The sequence below is a fragment of the Microtus ochrogaster genome, chromosome 21, assembly GCF_000317375.1.
Source record: "Microtus ochrogaster isolate Prairie Vole_2 chromosome 21, MicOch1.0, whole genome shotgun sequence".
NCBI lineage: Eukaryota > Metazoa > Chordata > Mammalia > Rodentia > Cricetidae > Microtus > Microtus ochrogaster.
The window spans coordinates 40,333,241-40,350,161 of NC_022022.1; the positions used below are offsets into that span (position 1 = coordinate 40,333,241).

At 42.9% G+C, this 16,921-nt stretch overlaps 1 protein-coding gene across 1 annotated transcript in view; it reads left to right on the forward strand.

Annotated features, from left to right (window-relative positions):
- Ttll7 (tubulin tyrosine ligase like 7) overlaps positions 1 to 16,921 on the forward strand; it is a 118,096-nt gene that overhangs the window by 84,431 nt on the left and 16,744 nt on the right. Inside the window, exon 20 of the mRNA XM_026784191.1 lies at positions 14,851 to 15,011. Coding sequence (XP_026639992.1) covers positions 14,851 to 15,011 — 161 coding nt within the window. The remainder of the gene's footprint in view (positions 1 to 14,850; positions 15,012 to 16,921) is intronic.

Sequence of the window (16,921 nt, forward strand, 5' to 3'; positions counted from 1 at the left end):
TTGGTATGTAAGATGGGAACACATGATGTATGTAACATGGAAAACATTAAGACAAAAGGAAATGCAGAAAGATGATTATAGTTGTAAAGTGGGGAAACAGCATCTTAAGAAAGACCTGACAAAGAGGGGTTAAAGGGAAAGCCTGAAATATTTAGTTATTGCCGTGCGACACCCCCCCCCCCCCCCCCGTCTATGCTCTATGTGCTAGAACCCAGTTCGTGAGCTTCGGGCAAGGGGCTGGAGGTTGAGGAAACACTCGCAAAGACAGACTGACAAACGGACCTCTAATAGCTGGTACAAAAGCCCCTCTTTAATAGCACCATGGAGGCTTAAATACCCTGCCGTCAATGGCCAACAGGTGAAAATTCCATCCTGTGATCCTCTAGGCTAGGCACAGCTTCTAGTAACTTCAATTAGAAGGCTCTAGCAGGTAAGAGCAGCTGAAGGCCAGGACTCAATTGGTCCCAACAAGTTATATGAAAACTTAAAGTCACATGTAGTGGTTCTTCTCTATAGCCCCAGTGTTCAAGAAGCCGAGGCACGAAGGTTGTCCCAGACCATTCTGGGCAATACTGTGAAACCATAGCTTAAAAAATCAAAGCCAAAAACCATACAAATGGGGGGACAAAACCATCTTAAACCAAATTAAAGAATGAGGATATTGTGCCAGCAGGGGTGGTTTGAGGAGGAGAGATCGATTTTCATCTAAAATGAAAGGTAACAGGGGTGAAGCGGTGATTCTTACTAATCAATCAGCCAAAGACAAACTGGTCTGCCGAAAGTAGCATGGTAAAGTGCGTAAGAAGGCTATGTAGAGACAAGTTAATGGATCTGCAAACAGCCAATTAGCATGTAAATAGATCCTTGGCCTCACTAATGATGAAGCAATAGCGGGTGGAAACTCATATTGGTCAAAATTAATAAGATGGATATTGCACACCAGCGGGAGAGCCTTTGCTCCACCATCGGTGCATGAGTCTAATGCTTCAGAAAGGTCATTTATGGGACCTGTTAGATCACAGGTGCTCATAACCTTGTGACTCGGAAAAAACATTTCTGGCCCGTGTCCTGTCGATTTTCATCCTGAATAATAGAAAAGATTTCCACATATCAACATTAGAACAGTGCTATTTAGAAAAGTCAAATACCAGAAGCAGCTGGAGTGGCTCACAGTGGGTTTATGGTTAAAAAGACCTGGAACATCCATGGAATTCAGTTGCATTTGCTTGAAGACTATTCTAGAACCGTCCATGAGTAGAATATAGAATTCAAGCCTGTGACTTAAGACTGGCGGAACAAACATGGTAGTAAAATAACTTGAACATTCTTTGTCATGGGGGAAGGCACAGCATGAAGCAGGCTCAATGCAGGGTCTATGGGAGGCTGATGCCTTCTGCTGTCTGGTTCTTCTTCTGAATTATCTGGAGATAAGATGGACCATGTTCATGTTGGAAAAGAGGGAACCTATTGAGTGTGTATGGCCTCCATTTTTCATCTCTGTTTCCCCCATGCATCCTGAATGGTGAGCTCCAATGTGAATAGCCAAGTGAGATAAAAATTCCAGGAGTTCCAGGCCGATATTTTGTGAGCTCAGCTCCTAGGAGCTTTCTGCAAATGCGGGGAAGGTCTGTGTCTGTGATGTTCAATACAGTAGTTACCAGTTGCAGGAGGCTACTGAATGCTTGAAATGTGGCTACTGTGACCATGGAATTGAGTTTGTAACTTAGTTTTAATTTATTTAAATGTGAAGGGCCAGCCATGTTTATTGACTTCTGCATTTACGGGTCTTAGATAAAAATTTCTATGCTGTCTTCCCACTTAGGAATTTAGAGAGGCTGTGAGAGGATCCAGTGAAGTTTTCCATTTGATACTATCCTAAAAAGATACCCTATATTAAAGAAGCAAGTCACAATACATATTGTACCATATTCATTACCCCAAAATTAATCTATTCATCTACGTACCTACTTACATACATACCTGGCATCATTTTTTTTTTAAAGCAGCCATGTAGTAGCAAACCCTACACTCCCAACATTGAGGAGGGAAAGACAGCTGGATGAATATACATGCAATGCTATCCTTATCTACGTAGCAAGCTCCAGGCTAGCCATGGTTACATAGTGAGATCCCATTTCAAAGAATCCTATTTGTTTAGACTCTGCCAAATTATGACGACTCATTTCTACAGTAAAGTTAATTGAACCAAGAGAAAGAAAGAGATGCTATTTGGTGTCATTTTCCCATGTTCTTTTATGCGTTTTTATATTTTCCAAGGTACAATGATCTTTTTTACGAGTGGAGGGATGGCTGAGAGAGATGGACATGTCTGACTCCATGTCCCAAGGAAGTAAGGAAAGGAGGTGGAACTGGGCTCTGATCCCAGGCCTTTAATCTATTTTTTGGGGGAGGGGGAAATATGGGCATAGTTTTCTAGGCTGCTTCCTGCTGATTGGGGGCACTGGTAATCTTTGAAAGCCCTGAGGAAATTTAGGATCATGGTCAAGTCCTGACTGGAGTATTCAGTGAGGCCTGATCATCTCAGCCAGCAGCCTTGATGCTGTTGTGGACGCAGAACTCAGAAGCAGCTGCAGCATATTGTTCACATATTGTACCATATTCATTACCCCAAAATTAATCTATCCATCTACCTACCTACTTACATACATACCTGGCATCATTTTTTTTTAAAAAAGCAGCCATGTAGTAGCAAACCCTACACTCCCAACATTGAGGAGGGAAAGACAGCTGGATGAATATACATGCAATGCTATCCTTTGAGACATTGAGTCATCCAGGCCATCCGCTTGTGTCAGACACTGATCAGGGGGTCTTCCTTGACCAAGCCTGAGCCTCTTTAACTGAGAATGAATCCACAGCCTCTCATTTCCCGTGGAAATAAAAGCAGAACCTCTCTCCTTAAGTAACATGTCTTTTGACTTAAATTTTGAAGTCAAGATATTTTTAAAATATATAGGTTAGTTTAATCCAACAGCATTTATAATCAGATGTCTTTTGGTAGCTGTCAAATAATTCAAAGACAGCACAATAACGTACACTATCCAGACTCTCTGTGTATTTTCTATCTTTATGTGGTTTTCTTTTTACTATATTTCTTTTATTTTTATCTTTTAATTTTTGATTTTTTTTTTGAGACAGAATTTCCCTGTGTATCTTTGGCTGTTCTGGATGGAACTAGACTGGGCTGGTCTCAAACTCACAGATATCTTCCTGCCTCTGCCTACCACGTGCTGGGATTAAAGGCGTGCCATCATGCCTGGCTACTCTATTTCTTTTTTAAAGGACTTTCTCTGTTTAATTTCTTTTCTCTCCCAAGCCTACATATGTTTTTAAATACACTGTAAACAGTTTAGAGGCATTACCCCATCTGAATTTGTCTTTATTGTCTATCTCTGTCTTTTTCTGACCACATGAGTCTTTAGTCTGCTAAGAGGCATGGCTAGGATTAAAGCTGCGGCTTTGGTGACTGGTTCCACCCATTCCTTAGCTTCCTGAGAGTCTAGCTTCATGATGGAAATATTGGCAGGAACTGTGTTTATTGCTACAACTTTGTGGAGTTTCTAGGTCCATGCTACTACCAAGAAGTATGTCACTAACTGTTCATAAACATGTATTTGGTAACACTGCCTCTTAAAAGAGCCACCATGTTGTTTTTCCTGCTAATGCTGAGTCAGGTATCATCTCTTAAAGGAACTATGCCTCTGCTTGTCTCTAGCAAACAGAGCCTACAGGAGTAAAGAGACTTGCCAAGCAAGGAGCTGTGCTTGAGTCTGTTTTTGTCTATGTAGAATCTTTTTTTTTTTTTTTAAGCTTTCTCAGGCTTTATGTGAAAATTTTTGCTAAACATTAGGGTACCATTTGTAGCACGAATAATAAAAACCCAGAGACAAATTTGGGGTCCAAACTGAAGGTCAGAAATGCAAGGCAGCCGAGCCACTAGAAAATTCTTACCTCTAGCAAGGCTGGGCGACTGCAGACTGAGCCCGACCTCTGTCTCCTCCCATTTATATTCCCCTTTAGTGCTGGGATTAAAGGCAGGTGACTCCCTAGTACTGGGAGTGTGAACCACCACACTTGGATTTGTTTTTCCATTGATTTTGTGTAGCTCAGGGTGACCTTGAACTCACAGAGATCCATCTGCCTCTGTCTCTCAAATCTTGGGTTTAAAGGTGTGTGACACCAGTGCCTGGCCTCTTAGTGGTTTAGTTTTACCTTCTGATCTTCAGGCAAGCTTTCTTTCTTTCTTTCTTTCTTTCTTTATTTATTTATTTATTTATTTATTTATTTATTTATTTATTTTGTTTTTCGAGACAGGATTTCTCTGTGGTTTTGGAGCCTGTCAAACTCACAGAGATCCGCCTGCCTCTGCCTCCCGAGTGCTGGGATTAAAGGCGTGCGCCACCACCGCCCGGCGGCAAGCTTTATTTAATAAAACATAAATAAAATATCACTACAGGCTAAGATACTATCAGCCACCTGCCTGGGGTCCTTCTGTTCTAACCAGAGGGTCTGGGTGTAGGAAAAGAAAACTTCTGTCAGTGCCGGATGGTCATGACCAGAGCCACAGCCCTAGGGAAGGCTGAGTAGACCATGAGACCGACAGCACCAATTCTTTGGAGGCTTAGGCCCTCAGTTTGGAGGCTTATACCTCCGGGCTCTAACCACCCGTGGATTGGCACTTGGCAGCGTCTGTAATCCTCAATTTCAAACATCACTGTCTGTCCTGACTCTCTGGCTCTAGCACCTCAAATAGAGTCAGTTTGCTCTAATCTGTCCCAAAGTGACCAAGTCTCATGGATAGTCACTAGCGGGAAGTTTGCTGTACACATTTGTGAGACCAGTTCAGTGTAGACTCGGTGTTTGAGTTTTCTTATCAGCAAGCTGGCACCTGTCTGTGTCCTCCTTTCTTTAGTAACCTGGCGTATACACGAGTGCAGCCACACGTGAAATGGTACTTCGTGTTTTGCATGTGGTGTAAGAATGCTGGTAAATATGGGGTGAGCATCGGATGGACTTGGGTAGAATGCAGTCTGTGAGTAGAAAGGACTCTTCCGTATGCTTCAGGGTCATGCTTAGTAGGATGTGAAATTTCAAAGTGAATATAAGTGCTTGCCTGTGAATTTACTATCACATGTACAGGCTATAACATCAGCTCCGTCGTGGCAATTTACTACACGAATACTTGTGCGCTCTTGAGTTAAGAGTTCCGGAGAGGCTGTTCGAGGGGATGGAGAGGCTGTGCCAGTGTGAGGTTCCAGAATCTTTATTTTCAGTTTATACAGATTTTACTCCCTTTTTGGACTCCCATTTTGCTACTTCCTTTGGTCAGTTACTTTCCAAAGGTATTATATTTCCTGTGTGTTTTAAGACACAATAAAGTACCCATTCCCCCCCCCCCACACACACAAAAAAAAACCAGTTAATAATGTCTCATAGTTCACACTAGCTCAACAGTTATGATCATTCTCCTACACAGTTTATTTAATAGATAATTCTAGTTTGGGCTGAAGAATTCATGTCTTGGATTTTGGCACTCAAAGAATAGGAAGGGCTGATATTAATTAGAGAAAAATGGATCTTGCCAGGAGGCCTCTGGATGTGGTGGATGGAGAACTGCGAGACAGAGGCTCTGGAACCCACACGTGCAATTCATTTGTAGCAGTTTTTCTTGCTGCGGTCATGGTTACCACAGCTCCCTTTCCTTTTCCTCAGTATAGCAAGAGACGAGCCCACCCGGGAAGAGCAGCAGGGAAGGGCCCTCAGCAGCTGTCCTTCCGTGATGGGGTTCTTCTATGGCAGGCCTGCTTTCAGCGCTCTCTCCCATAAGTCTTCATTCGACTCTAAGTTGTCAACTGTGTAGAACTTAACATCTTTGTAAAAGTAACTGCGCCGAATCAATAGCTCTTCCACCAACGTCTGTGAAAAGAAGCATGGACGAACACACCCATGGACACACTTCATCACAGCAGCCAACAAGGGAGGCACTGAGTTTCATTGTAAACAAAGATTTATGGTTTTAATTAAATTTTTAAACATTTTTTTTCCCTGCTTAATCCCGAGTATGGAAATTAATTACCTGTACCTCAGGCAGGAATAAAAGTGTTGAATTATCATGTTAAGGATCATCGGGACGCATTATCATGTGATTAACTGATTTATCTATATTATAAATTCAATATATAATTTTTTCTCCATATTTCCAATGAAATCAGAAGTGGAGTGAGTACCAAATGACTGATTAAACTATGTTCTTTTGATGACAAGAGGGCTAAATGTAGCACGCCAAAGCGCACTGACCAGAAAGCTTTGTGTGGGGAACAAGAGAGTCAGTGGCAGGGGTTGGAAAGAGCCCTGGGACTTAGGGGAGTTCGGATGTGGGTTTGATAGGTTCCTACCTTACTCCTGATGGCTTGTTAGACCTTCTCTGAGATGTGTAGCTCCTGGCACTGCACAGCTCATGGGAGAAAGAGAAACATTGTGTGCACTTGAACTTTGTGTGTACAGAATGTGTAGGAAGGAGCTATAACTATGGCCTGTTGACTTCCCGTATTGATCCGTGTCTAATCTGGTGTGACTTCCTTATAAAGCTAGAAAACATATCCAAGACAGGAAGAAATAAAGAGATGTAAGTCAGCCATAGAATGTGCAGGTAGATATTATAAAGTGTTACTCACTTAGAAAGCCAAAGGTTTAATTAACGTATTAGAATTGGATTAATCAGATACATCATTCTTTCAGCTGTGATAACAGTCAATCATCACCGGCGAGCTCTGCCACTTTACTCCGCTGGGAGGCAGTTGCTAAGCAGGGATAATTAGGAGTGAAGGAGGTTTCCATGGGGAACACACAAGAGGGATAAATGGGGAGGGATCTGAAGGAGGCAGGCAGAGGAGTTCAGCTGGAGCACAGGTCAGACACTTGCGAACAAAAGGGCTGGCTCAGATGGAAATGACCTCAGACTTAATCTTGAGAAGGCTTTGGCCAGGCTGATGGAGAGAGTAGACAAAACGGTGCATGTTGGAGGGTTGGCCCTGGGCAGCAGTGGCTGGACTGTGTCCCAGCCTTGCTCACTTCTTGGCTGGGAGCAGCCTAGGTAGCACATAGGCAGTTATTCTCCTTCTGAATGAGAAAGCATCAAATGACCGAGCTCTTTTTATTATTATTATTTTAAATTTATTTATTTATTTATTAAAGATTTCTGTCTCTTCCCCGCCACCGCCTCCCGTTTCCCTCCCCCTCCCCCAATCAAGTTCCCCTCCCTTGTCAGCCCAAAGAGCAATCAGGGTTCCCTGCCCTGTGGGAAGTCCAAGGACCACCCACCTCCATCCAGGTCTAGTAAGTTGAGCATCCAAACTGCCTAGGCTCCCACAAAGCCAGTACGTGCAGTAGGATCAGAAACCCATTGCCATTGTTCTTGAGTTCTCAGTAGTCCTCATTGTCCGCTATGTTCAGCAAGTCCGGTTTTATCCCAGGCCTTTTCAGACCCAGGCCAGCTGGCCTTGGTGGGTTCCCAATAGAACATCCCCATTGTCTCAGTGTGTGGGTGCACCCCTCGCGGTCCTGAGTTCCGTCTAGCCATAAATAAAGGACATTGAGCCTATAATTAGTGATCCTAGAGAAGCTAAATAAGGAGAACCCAAAGAAAAACATATAGGCATCCTCCTGAATATTAACCTTCATCAGGCGATGAAAGGAGACAGAGACAGAGACCCACATTGGAGCACCGGACAGAAATGACCGAGCTCTTTAAAGCAGATTGATCTGACTCGCCTGCATCCATGGCTGTCACACAGGTTACGTGTTACTTGATTTAATTTGACAAGCCTTTATTGATTGCCGGTTTTGTTCATGAACTCCAGCTAGGTGCTGTAGGATCTGTGGAAGTTCCTTCATTTATTTTCTCATTAAATCATGGATTCTGCAGATACAGTGGAGGGATTGGCACATTCTAAGCATTTGTATTTCCATTCTGAGGCTACTGTTGAAATACATATTTATCTTTCTTTTTCTGTTTCAGGACAGTGACATTGCTGATGCTTCATTAGAGAACTGTGAGATTCAGAGCTTACCTTGCCAGACTCACAGAGACTCCTACATGCATTCCCATGCCTGTGTGTGCACGTGTGTGTATGTTCTTAAAGAATAAAGTGATTTGCCTTTCTTCACATTTTCCTTAAGGGGTATAAAATATACATTTAATTCCTGGAACTCAGGGATTAAATACTGAGGCGAGTCCTCGGTGGGTAAAGGTGAGAACAGTTCATCTTACTTAACATCAGGCTGTGGTAAACCCACAGTTGTGCAGTCTAGCTTTCTGCCAAGAGCCGCGCTGCAGACATTCCGGAAGGAATTTATATGAAGTCTGAGTGTGCCGCCGCGTTGATGGGCTGTGAAGAACACCCAATTTGCTGAGAAGCACATTCTCCATTGCCATAGTTAGGCACGAACTAGGACTGGGGGTAGAGAGAAATCAGCTATCTTGTCATTTTCCATTTGCATTTGTTTTAGGGCTCCTAATGGAGCCTTGTTTACTAGTGCTTCTCGGTAGCAAATTCTCTTCCACACCTACCTTAGCTGCCACTTGCCCCCTGTATTTCAGGGCTGCTGTTTCCCTCCTCTGTTTCATTTGGGCTGACAGGGATGCCGTTCTTAGCGGCGCATTTTGTGTCAGCAAATATGCCTTTACCCTATAGCCACAGCTGCTGCACGCATCATTAGTGCGGCACACAGTGATTTTAATGTTGCTTCCAAACCGTCTTCACCTTTTGCCATTATTTGAATTTAGGGCCAACTGCTCAGCCGTAGGTGGCAGTTTGTCATTCAGCATCTGTAGTTGCAAAATATGTATTTGTCAGTGTGTTTTATGCCTTCAGATGTGCTATATTTCACACAAAGACAAATCTTTTCATTTTATCAACGTTGCTATTCACTGAATCTTCCATTTACTTTTTTCCACAGAGAGCTTAATGTTGGATTGGGATGCTCTGAAAATTCATTTTATATGAATGAGACTTAGGTTTTATAGGTTGGCTTTGCTTGGGCTGCAGATAAGCATGAGGATCCAGGCTGGCCATTTATTATTATACTTCACAAATTATTCAGCTCTGGACTGGGGAAGTGAGCCTTGCCTAGAGAGATCTCGGAGGCTGAGATCTGAGTGACTTGTAATGCAAAGCTCTGAGTTCAAACCCAGGCTGCACATGGTGTCACATGCCTGTAATCCCATAACTCGGGCAATAAAGGCAGGAGAATTATAAATTCACTGTTATTGTCAGCTCTATAACAGTTTTAAGGCTAGTTATTTAAAGTTTAAAGTTGTCTAACAAGATCATACCAGGAATCCAAAAGTTTATCACTAACAGAATAAGCAGTAGATTTCCCTCATCCCGGTCTGGGTTTGATTTCTGGCCTGCATGCCCTTTGCCTTCCTGTGGGTAGTTTGCTGAAGATACAATCATCTTTGCTTGTCCGCGATACCTTCAAGCAATCTAGTCCAAATCCAATGGGCATAAAGGACAAGAAGGATGTGTCTAGCAGCCTTGTCTGTACAGTGACTTCACCTATGTTCCTAAATGTCACTTGTTAGAATGGGTCTGAATCTAAGAAGACAAGGTCAGGGTTTGTCTCCGGGGATCCTGCTGTTGGCCCTTGAGAAGACAAGACTGCGGTACTGGGAGAGACTGAGGTCTGCATGACTTGTAATCTTAGAAAAGTTGCTTTCTGATCTGGACGTTGCAAGTTTACCTAGTCATTGGATGGCAAAGCCTAACCCACTAGAACTCACTTGCCGATTTGACAGGAAATAACATATTATTTCTCTCTATATCTTGCTTTCAATATTTTCCTCTTTTCCTGTCGAAATATTAGTGTGTGTGATCATTGATTCCAGCCTCAGGAGTTTTGGGAAGGGGCCATGGACCAGCAGTGCTTATGTTACAGTTTTTGTTTTGAGATTTAAGGATTTAATATATGCAGACGTGCCTAGAATAAATCTAAACTCTGGTTTTTGCCTCGTCTGCACAGGTTTTGCTTCATAAGCAGTTGGTAAATGGTAGACCTTGTTCTAAGCCTTTGGGGACAGGGCAAATGTGTGACTGGGCAGGGCATCATTTCTCTGTTGTTAGCTGGGTGGGAAGTTAAAGTCGGGTGACTGATGGAGGAAGATCTGGTCACTGAGGGACCCTCGCTGTGGGTTGGTGGTAAGTAGCTTGTCTCTACTATGTGATGATGTCTTAAGATACAGAATTCCTAATCTGACTACAGGGCAAGGTCTTTCAGGCACCCTCTCCACTATTGCTTAGGGTTTTACAGAGAACCACAGTGGAGCATTGGGCTGACTAAAGTCCAGTCGAAGAGAGAGAGGAGTGAGAATATGAGCATAGAGGTCAAGACCATGATGGGGACACCCACTGAAACAGCTTACCTAAGCTAATGGAAGCCTTCCAACCCCAGCCTGACAGCGAGGGAACCAGCATAGGACCAAACTATCCCTCTGAATGTGGATGACCGTTGTATGGCAGGGATAGACTGTGGGGCCACTGACAGTGAGACCAGGATTTATCCCTACTGCTTGAACTGGCTTTTTGGAACCCATTCTCTCTGGAGGGATACCTTGCTCAGCCTAGATATAGTGGGGAGGGCCTTGTTCCTGCCTCAAAGCAATGTGCTAGACTTTGTTGACTCCCCATGGGAAACTTTACCCACTCTGAGGAGTGGATGGGGAGTGGGATTAGTGGGGGGAGGAAGGGGAGGGGCAGGAGTGGGAAATGGCTTTGTCATGTAAAACGAGAAGAGTTTTTCTAAAAAGAATTTTAAAAAAATCTTAAAAATAAAAATGAAAAATAAATCTAAAAACAGATCCAGAATTCCCCAGGCAGACATGCAGATACTGCTCTTGTTAGCAAAGAGCTTCGCTGAGGTTTCAGAATCCTGAAGAGGAGGCATTTGGGTTCTTTTCCTTTGCACTGTCAAAGTAGATCTTTCTAGCCCATCCCCTCTCCTAAGACCAGAGCTCGGCTTCAGAGGAGGCCTCTTGAAAGCTAAAAGCAAGGAGAATCAAAGAGGAATCCAAGTTCCCAGTGCTGGTCTGTGGGAAGGAGCAAGCATCTACATAGCTCTCCCAGACCTGGAAAGCTCTCCTGCACCAAGGGGCTTGCACAGCCCTTGTGATGGCTGAGGAGTTTTCCCCATGTCCATTCTGGAAGGGACTGTTGAAGAATGGAAGCTTTCTCCAGCTCTATGTCCCTGGCTTTAAGGCATACGTAAATTAGGATACTAGAGTATCGTGCTCTTAATTTTCCCCGAGACTAAGAATAGAATACATGTAGCCACGTGGCCCAGAGAATCTCTTAAGTAGTATGACTTGCACACTGCGTGGCTCAGGGCAGTCTGCTAATCCACACTGGTTACCCTGCCGTTTGGTTCTTGTGGATCATGTGTGATCACCAGGGGTACATGTAAAAAGGAAGAATAAACACATCAACACATCCTAATCCAAATGCCTTTTCATTGGAAAGATAAATGTCTCTTATAATTATAGTTGCTTAGGGTAATGTTTAAATCTTGAGTAGTAAGAGCATCATTCAAATTCTGGTTATTTTATATAACACAAATTTATTCTTTTTTTTTTTTTTTTTGGGTTTTTCTGTGTAGCTTTGGAGCCTGTTCTGGAACTAGCTCTTGTAGACCAGCCTGGCTTCGAACTCACAGAGATCCACCTGCCTCTGCCTCCCAAGTACTGGGATTAAAGACATGCGCCACCACCTCCCGGCCTTACATTTATTCTTGAGATTAATTTAGAATAGCCTGTAACTGACTACTTTTTTTCTTTCATTCTTGATTTTTAACCTATTACATGATTCACTAATATAGTGTGACAGAAAGCGGAGAGGAAAGGTGAGAAATGATTCAAATCTTTATCATGTTTTCTGCTCCTGTTCATTCTTAACGTTGCACCAATCATGAGTCCTGCTTTCCACATTAAATATTGCAGATCATTAAATGAATAGCTTAAATGAAATTTAAAACAGCATAAATTAAATTAATGCCTGATATGAATATTATATTAGTATTTTTGTGAATAATTCACATGAAAGTGTTTTTTAAATCCTCCTTGTAATTAAGGAGTCACTACCCAGGATAGTGTCTGTCAGGAACTGCAGCGCGATCTCTGCTCTGTCCCCGTGCTTACTGACGAACCTCAATATACTGCAGCATGTGCATTTCTGCCCCCATATCACAGTAATGGAAGCGGGACGGAGGGACGTGAGGCCAATGTGTGGCTCACACACGTCACCGTGAGGAGCTGTACCTGTGTAATATGGTATTCTGTCAGAATGAACAATATTAGTCTGTTTTTTGTTTTTGTTTTTTGTTTTTTTTCGAGACAGGGTTTCTCTGTGGCTTTGGAGCCTGTCCTGGAACTAGCTCTTGTAGACCAGGCTGGTCTCGAACTCACAGAGATCCGCCTGCCTCTGCCTCCCAAGTGCTGGGATTAAAGGCATGTGCCACCACCGCCCGGCTAACAATATTAGTCTGAAAATGGGTTTTTTTTATCAAATTGAGTTTTAAATGGCTGTTTGCTTGAAATTGAACTTGGTCATCAACAACTAATATATCACTTAATATTTAGTGAGTGCCTACAGAAACAAATGGTTCATACCCTTCTTCCAATGACTGTTTATTCCCAGAGAGAGCAGTTGTGTCTTCACCTGTCTCTGTGTACTTGTGAAAGCAAGTGCCCTCAGAAGAGGGAACAGATCCTTTGCTCCCAGAGTTCAGAGGGTTGTGAGCTGCTGGAACAGAACCCTGGTCCCCTGCAAGAGCAGGAAGCCCTCTTATCTGCTGAGCCCTCCCTCCAGCGCCCTCCCTGCCATGTTTTGATCTTTCACTTTAATTTTTATGGGAAATATCCGTAAGTTGATAAAACAAAATCTTAAGGAAAAAACTAATCATCATTAAACTTGTTAAAACAGTTGTGTTTGTTGATATCTCTTTTTTGTTTGTTTGCTTGTTTGTTGTTTTTCGAGACAAGGTTTCTCTGTAGCTTTGGAGCCTGTCCTAGAACTAGCTCTCTTAGACCAGGTTGGCCTTGAACTCGCCTGCCTCTGCCTTTTGTTTGTTTGGTTTTTCCACACAGGATTTTATTAAGTAGCCCTGTCTGTTCTGGGAAGTTCTCTGTAGGCCAGGCTGACCTCACAGAGACCTGCCTGCCTCTGCCTCCGAGTGCTGGGGTTAAAGGCGTGTGCCACCTCTGCCTGACTTGTTGATATCTCTTTCTTACAGCATTCAGTTAGAAACATGTCCAGCACCGGATCATTTGTCTTGAAAAGCTTCTACATGTCTGCCAGGGCCTCTGGAGTCTCGCTCATTGGGTTGATTAGAGTATTTCTTCTCCACAATCTCCTCATCAGCTTGTGCATGGCCTGTGCTTTCGTTTCATGTTTCTGGACCTAACGTCTACAGCAGCCAGCTCCCCATCTTGATGGGTTCTGCTCCTCACACTGACAGCATTGGGAGGCTGTGGCCCTGTGTGTTAGACCCTGTGTTTTGTATGTATGTGAGTGTGTGTTATATATTGTTGATATGTGCATACGCATACTAGTGGGGCCCAGAGGTCTTCCTTGATTTCTCTCCAGCTTATTTTTTATTATTTTTTTCATTTGCTCTTATTATGTGTGTGTTTGGGGGTGCATAGCTGTTGTGCACATGTGGAGCTCAGAGAAAAGCCTTGTGGAGCTGATTCTTTGCCTCCATGTTCACAGGAGTTCTAGGAAGTGAAAATAAGTCAGCGGACTTTGACTGCTGGGTGACAATCACCTTTACCTGTGAGCCTTCTAGCCGCCCTTTCTACCTTGTGTTTTTTGAGACAGATCCTCTCTCTGAACCCAGAGGACAGGCCAGTGGGCTTCAGGGATCTGCCTGTCCGTGGCTCTCCACTCCTGAGATCACAAATATGCCATGGTGTCTGGCTTTTCCTTTAAGATGTGTAGGGATAAGTCCCACCCCTTAGGGGGCATGTTCGCCTCAGGCTAATGTTTACCTATAAATCTGGCTAGCGTGCTTGCAGCGCTCACTTCTGCTTTCCTGGTGGATCTGTAAGTCTATTTCTCCATTAAAGCTATATATATATATATATATATATATATATATATATATATATATATTTTTTTACAATCTGTCTGCATTCGTTTACGCCGTTACAACGATATCTTTAATGAATTCAGGTTCTTTATATTAATATAATCATGATGTTATGCAACTTAGTTTTTTCCCCACTCAGGGTCTAGAAGATATTTACGCACTGACATTTGAATGGTTGACTTTTTTTTTTTAACACTTGACATTTCAATCCTTCTAGAGTTGGGATTTGTGATTGGAGTGAACGAAGGCTTCAGCTTCATGTGATCTTTCCCATGAAGCATTTCTCTCAAGGTCTCCACTTGTTTTGGTACTTCTCTTCTTCCTCAAGTGGTGTCACAGACCAGCAGACTTGCACAAGTGTGCTGGTCTGTGTTTCTGCCTGTGGCTTCTTCTTTTCTCTTACTGATTCTGTCTTCGTCCTCTTCCTCCTCCTCCCTCCCCTCCTCTCCCTTCCTGTCTCCACACACACATTCATCTCTTACATTTAAGCCAGCATAGTGGTGCATGCCCATAATGCGAGCCTTGGGAGGTTGAAGCAAGAGACTCAGGAACTCAAAACCAGCTTCAATGACAACAAATTCTTGGCCAGCCTGGGCTGCAGGAGATGACACACTCCTTTCCCTGATAAGAGATACCTTTGAACTCATGTGTGCATATGTCTATTTTAAGTATCCGTTTTCCCATTAGGTTTTGGACATAGTAAAATCAAGTATCCGCACAGTTCTTCCAAGAATCTGGAGGGTCCCGGATGCTGAAGAACTGAGTTTATACCGGATTTTCAACCGGGTGTTTAATCGCCTACTTTGGAGTCATGGCCAAGGACTGTGGAGCTGTTTCTGTGACTCAGGGTAAGTTGAAGTCATTTCATTTTCTGTTACTGCAATTTTAAATGTTTTGCCATTAGTTATGCAGGCAGACAAAGGACATGGTCAAACATCTTTAATAGTAGTCTTTTAAAAGATGAACTTTTACTGCATGTAATTATAGTACTCAAATATAATTTATATCAATTAAGTTGATTTGCATAAGTCAATAGTGAGCTCTGGGTTCAATGAGAGACCTTCTTTCTAAAAATAAGATGTAGAGTAATCAAGAAAGGGAGGGACCCATCATCAAACTTCCTCCCATGCATACATACAAAAACACTTGCAGGACATGTGCATGCACAGAGAATATACATACCATACCATGCAGAGGCACATATATACAGATATGTGCCTACACACCACACACATACTTCACACATACATACGTACACCACATACCTGCACAAACACATACATGCCCAATTAAAGAGATTTCTGGGCAGTCTTGAGTCCAGTGTTTTATTTGCTTATTAAGATCATTGCTTAAAATGTAGACATTTCTCTTATCTTTTGTCAGAGTCTAAGCTTGTCTACAGACACAGGCTGTCCACCACCGTGTGCTCCAGAAAACACGGATTATTTTTCAAATATTAAAAATCTGTCCATTCTGCATGATTTGAGCCCTGTGTAGCATCCCAGAGTACACTCTTCTCTGCTGTGAAATCTGAGCATTCTGTTTACCGCTGAGATTCCTAGTCATGTGTGCCTTTCGCAGACCCCTTGTAAACACTAGGTGTTTTCCCTCGTCGGTCACTCACCAGTGGAAGATCACCCGGGCTGCATTTCCATCTGAGGATAATCTTGGCTATAAGACTTCCCTCCAGAGATTTAGGTGAAATATTTGATCTGTGTTCTATAGCCACCCTCCACCCCAACTGATGGCTCTCTGGAATGCTTCTATCTGAATTCTCTTTGGTTTGGTTTGTTTGTGGATCCTTTGGCTTGGTTCTACATAGGGATGTCAGCTAATGCCAACCATGGAAGGCTGTAAGGCAGTCTGCTATTTACATTAATGCTGGGTATTTGCCAGTGTCAACATCTAAATAATACATCTGGTGACTTCGTTGGTCCCAGGGTTTTATTTTATCTTATTTCCTTACTCTTTTTGATAACATATTCTGGCTTGGTCGAGTTTCCTCATCCCCTGCCGCTAACATAATACTCCGTGCACATTTTCCTGGTAGTATCTTTCTCTACAAATTCTGACAGCAGTGGTAAGTCACACTTATTACTTACTTAGGGCTTACGAAGCATAGGACAGTTGTTCATTTAGTCACCATAAAAATATCTAGAGTAGACTATTTCTGTTATTTTCATTTGACAGGCGAAGAAACTAAAATGTATACAGAATACGTAAATTACCCAGGTTGCCATAGAAATTGGGTGGCCCTCCTTTTAAACCCAGGAAGTCTGAGTTGAGCTCCCAGTGCAGTGCCTTATTGTTTGTCCCCAGACATATTTGCTGTTTGCCCGCATTTACCAACCCTTCTTCGCTTCAATTTCCCCAGCATTCAATTGCTTAGCCAGTTATGCCTGAGCAGGTGGGGGAGAAACACTTAGGAGTTCAATATTCTACACACTTTTCTAAGGTGCTGGTGTTTTTTTTTTATATGTTTAGCTCCGGGCTTTATGTGACAGACACAAGTGAGCTCGGTAGGCTTTCTAGACTCTGTGACATCACATGGTGCTACTTATGCTTGGTGGTCTTCAGTTTGGATCTTCCACAGTTTGACTGTACTTTTTTTTAAAATATTTATTTATTTATTATGTATACAAATGTTCTGTCTGCATGTATGCCAGAAGAGGGCACTAGACCTCATTACAGATGGTTGTGAGCCACCATGTGGTTGCCGGGAATTGAACTCAGGACCTTTGGAAGAGCAGGCAATGCT